Source organism: Neopelma chrysocephalum, unplaced genomic scaffold (genome assembly GCF_003984885.1).
Source record: "Neopelma chrysocephalum unplaced genomic scaffold, ASM398488v2 Primary Assembly neopelma1_26b, whole genome shotgun sequence".
NCBI lineage: Eukaryota > Metazoa > Chordata > Aves > Passeriformes > Pipridae > Neopelma > Neopelma chrysocephalum.
In genome coordinates, this window is record NW_020897696.1 from 3,514,992 (window position 1) to 3,517,766 (window position 2,775).

The 2,775-nt window shown below is 50.1% G+C and overlaps 1 protein-coding gene across 1 annotated transcript in view; it reads left to right on the forward strand.

Moving 5' to 3' along the window:
* Window positions 1-2,775, forward strand: part of NRN1 (neuritin 1) — an 8,551-nt gene extending 5,776 nt beyond the window's left edge. Inside the window, exon 3 of the mRNA XM_027676247.1 lies at window positions 1,467-2,775. Within this exon, the coding sequence (XP_027532048.1) occupies window positions 1,467-1,698 (232 nt within the window). The 3' untranslated portion in view covers window positions 1,699-2,775. The remainder of the gene's footprint in view (window positions 1-1,466) is intronic.

Below are 2,775 nucleotides of genomic sequence, written 5' to 3' on the forward strand. Positions count from 1 at the left end.
AAGGAAAGGAAAGGAAAGGAAAGGAAAGGAAAGGAAAGGAAAGGAAAGGAAAAAGGAAAAAGGAAAAAGGAAAAAGGAAAAAGGAAAAAGAGAAGAGACTCTGTAACACTTCTCTCTTCCTACCTAGAGATTTCTGAGTCAAACACCTACTAAGGCTGGCACCTCACTGTAAATGCTGGGCTGCGGTTTACCTTGTGTCCTACATCAGAAATAAATACCCAGAGGCAGCAGCGTCCTGATATGATGTTCTTTTGCCCTGCAGTGCCAGACCAGAGGTGGTCCTGACCTGTAAAAAGTATCTATTTTCCAAGAAAGGTCCTTTTCCCGACCACGTCCCACCATCCGACTGCCTTCACCCTGTACCGGGACGTGTATTGAAAGAAGATGGTGAAAGATTTAATTTTCCTTTGGGAGATGCAATTACAGCAGAAATACTGCAGGAGAGGCAGACTCTCAGACTCTGGCTTCTCAGTATCTCATTATTTATTACAAATGTAGCAAACATTGGGAGTCTACAACCAGCTTAGAGTGCTCATAAATTAGAGGCTGTAGGACTACTTTGGGGGGGGGGGGGGAAAGGAAAAGAAAGAAAATCGAGATCCAGATTTGCAGACGTCTGCCTTGAGGCATGGGGGAAATAGGAGGCAGAGGGTAGATTCGGGGTGATTTTCGATAATACAAACGTGGAGAGGAAAGGTCCTCCCTCCCCGTCCTCAGGTGGGGCCATGGGACGGGTCCTGCCCTGGCGAAAAAAAACGGTCCAGTTCCCGTGAAGAAGAGAATTGAAAGGAAAAGGCAAAACGTGAGGGAATTGCTGGAAAATATCCTGAGGAAAGAGAATCCCTTCTCTGTCTATAAAGCCCTGGCCATGCATGAGGGATCCCTCCCGCCGCCCTGCTGCGGGTCGGTGCGAGGCACCCAGGAGGGACCAAGAGGAGAAGATGCTCCTTTTCTCCTTCTCCTATTCCTTCTTCTTCTCATTCCTGCCCCTGCAGCAAGGGCTCGCTCCCGCCCCGGAGGATCCCTCCAGAGGGTTTCTAACGCCGCACTGGGACCTTCCAGGATATCGCCTCCTGCCTGGGAAAAGCGGTGCCTTTCCCACCCCCGCCTGCCCGCTTCCACCGGAAAACCCTCTAGATGAGCCGGTGGGCTTCTAAGCTGGCTTCTGCCAGCCGAGGGGTCCATGTCGTCTCCCCGCTTCAGTCAAAGACCCCTCCTCCAGGGACCCAGCAAAGCAATTCTTGCACCACCCCGCTCGGGCTGGTGCCGAAGGCGGGGTTGGGGAGGGGGGGACACCCGAAACCACAGCCAGCGGCTCCTCCCCGCCGGGCGCCAGCCTCCCTTCAAGGCATGCCCCGCTCAGCTCCGCCGTCGGGAGGTGGGGGCGGCGGCCCGAGGGGGCGGCCCCCTCCCCGGGAAGGTGGGCGCGTGCCTGTTCTGATGCCGGCTGCTCTCCCCTCCTGCAGGTACTGGGATGATTTCCACGCCTGCACCCTCACAGCGCTCACTGACTGCCAGGAAGGAGCGACAGACCTCTGGGAGAAACTGAGACGGGAATCCAAAAACCTCGATTTCCAAGGCAGCTTATTTGAACTGTGCGGAGGCGGCAGCGGCGCGGCACCGTCCCTCCTCCCGCCGGCCTTGCCCCTGCTCCTGGCGGCTCTGTGGGCCGCCCTAGTGACCTGGCTGCCTTTCTAGGGGGGCGAGCACACTCACACCCACACCTTCTCCATGTGCTGGATCTATAGAGGAAGTGTCCATCCGTTGCTTTGGGGACGTTGTGCTTTTCTGTGGTTGATGATGATGATGATGATGGTGGTGGTGGTGGCTGATGATGGTGAAACACCCATGTAGGACTGTGGAAGCGTTCTCCCTTTATTTTTTTGTGTTTTATTTGCCAAATGTTACCAACAGGCAGCGGCGCGCAGCCCAAATCGGACCTCAGCTTTACTAACGCTTCGAATCAAAAATAGAAAAAAAAATAAAGAAACAAACTCGAGCCCTCGTTGCGCAAAAGCAATCTCAGGAACGGCTCCGGGCCACCTACTGCTAAGGCTGTAACCGGCCGGGTACCTCCCGGCGAGCCACGGGCTCCGCTAAAAATGTGGCAGTGTGCGAGGCGAGAACAAAAACCGCAGACAGAAAAAGGCACTGGCGATAAATCCAAGGTAGATGTCCACGTGTGAAGCATATGGTGAATAATTCACAATCTCTCATCTTTCCTCCACAGTCGCTTGTTTTTTTTGGTCATTCCACTGCAAAAAAATTTAAAAAATAAATAAAAAAGAACATTTTTCCTCAAGGGGAAAAGAGCGAGAGAGGGAGAGAAAGAGAGGGAAACGAGCAGTTAAGAAAGGAAGGAAGGAAGGAGCAAGCAAAAGAAAGACGTGTCTAAATGCCCGGAGGAGTGAAGGAATGCTGCTAACATCTCTGAGAGTTTACCTTTACTTGCTGTTCGAAGGCATCTTTCCGAATTCACTGCCTTTAATTTTTTTCCTCCTCTTTGTTTTAGCTGTTACACATACCAGTAAAATACCTGAATATCCAACCGTAGAGAACACAAAAAGGGGGCTTAAATGTAAACCTAAAGGAAAAAAAAACAAAACAACAACAGCAAATGATTTTGAAAAAAAAAAGAGCCTTGATTTTAAAAGAGATGAAATATGTAATTTAAACAAAAGTTTATTATAAAGTCAATTCAGAAAAAAAACCAAACAAAAAAAGATTTGCTACAAAGTATAGACAGAAGTATAAAATAAAAATTATTGTTTGAAA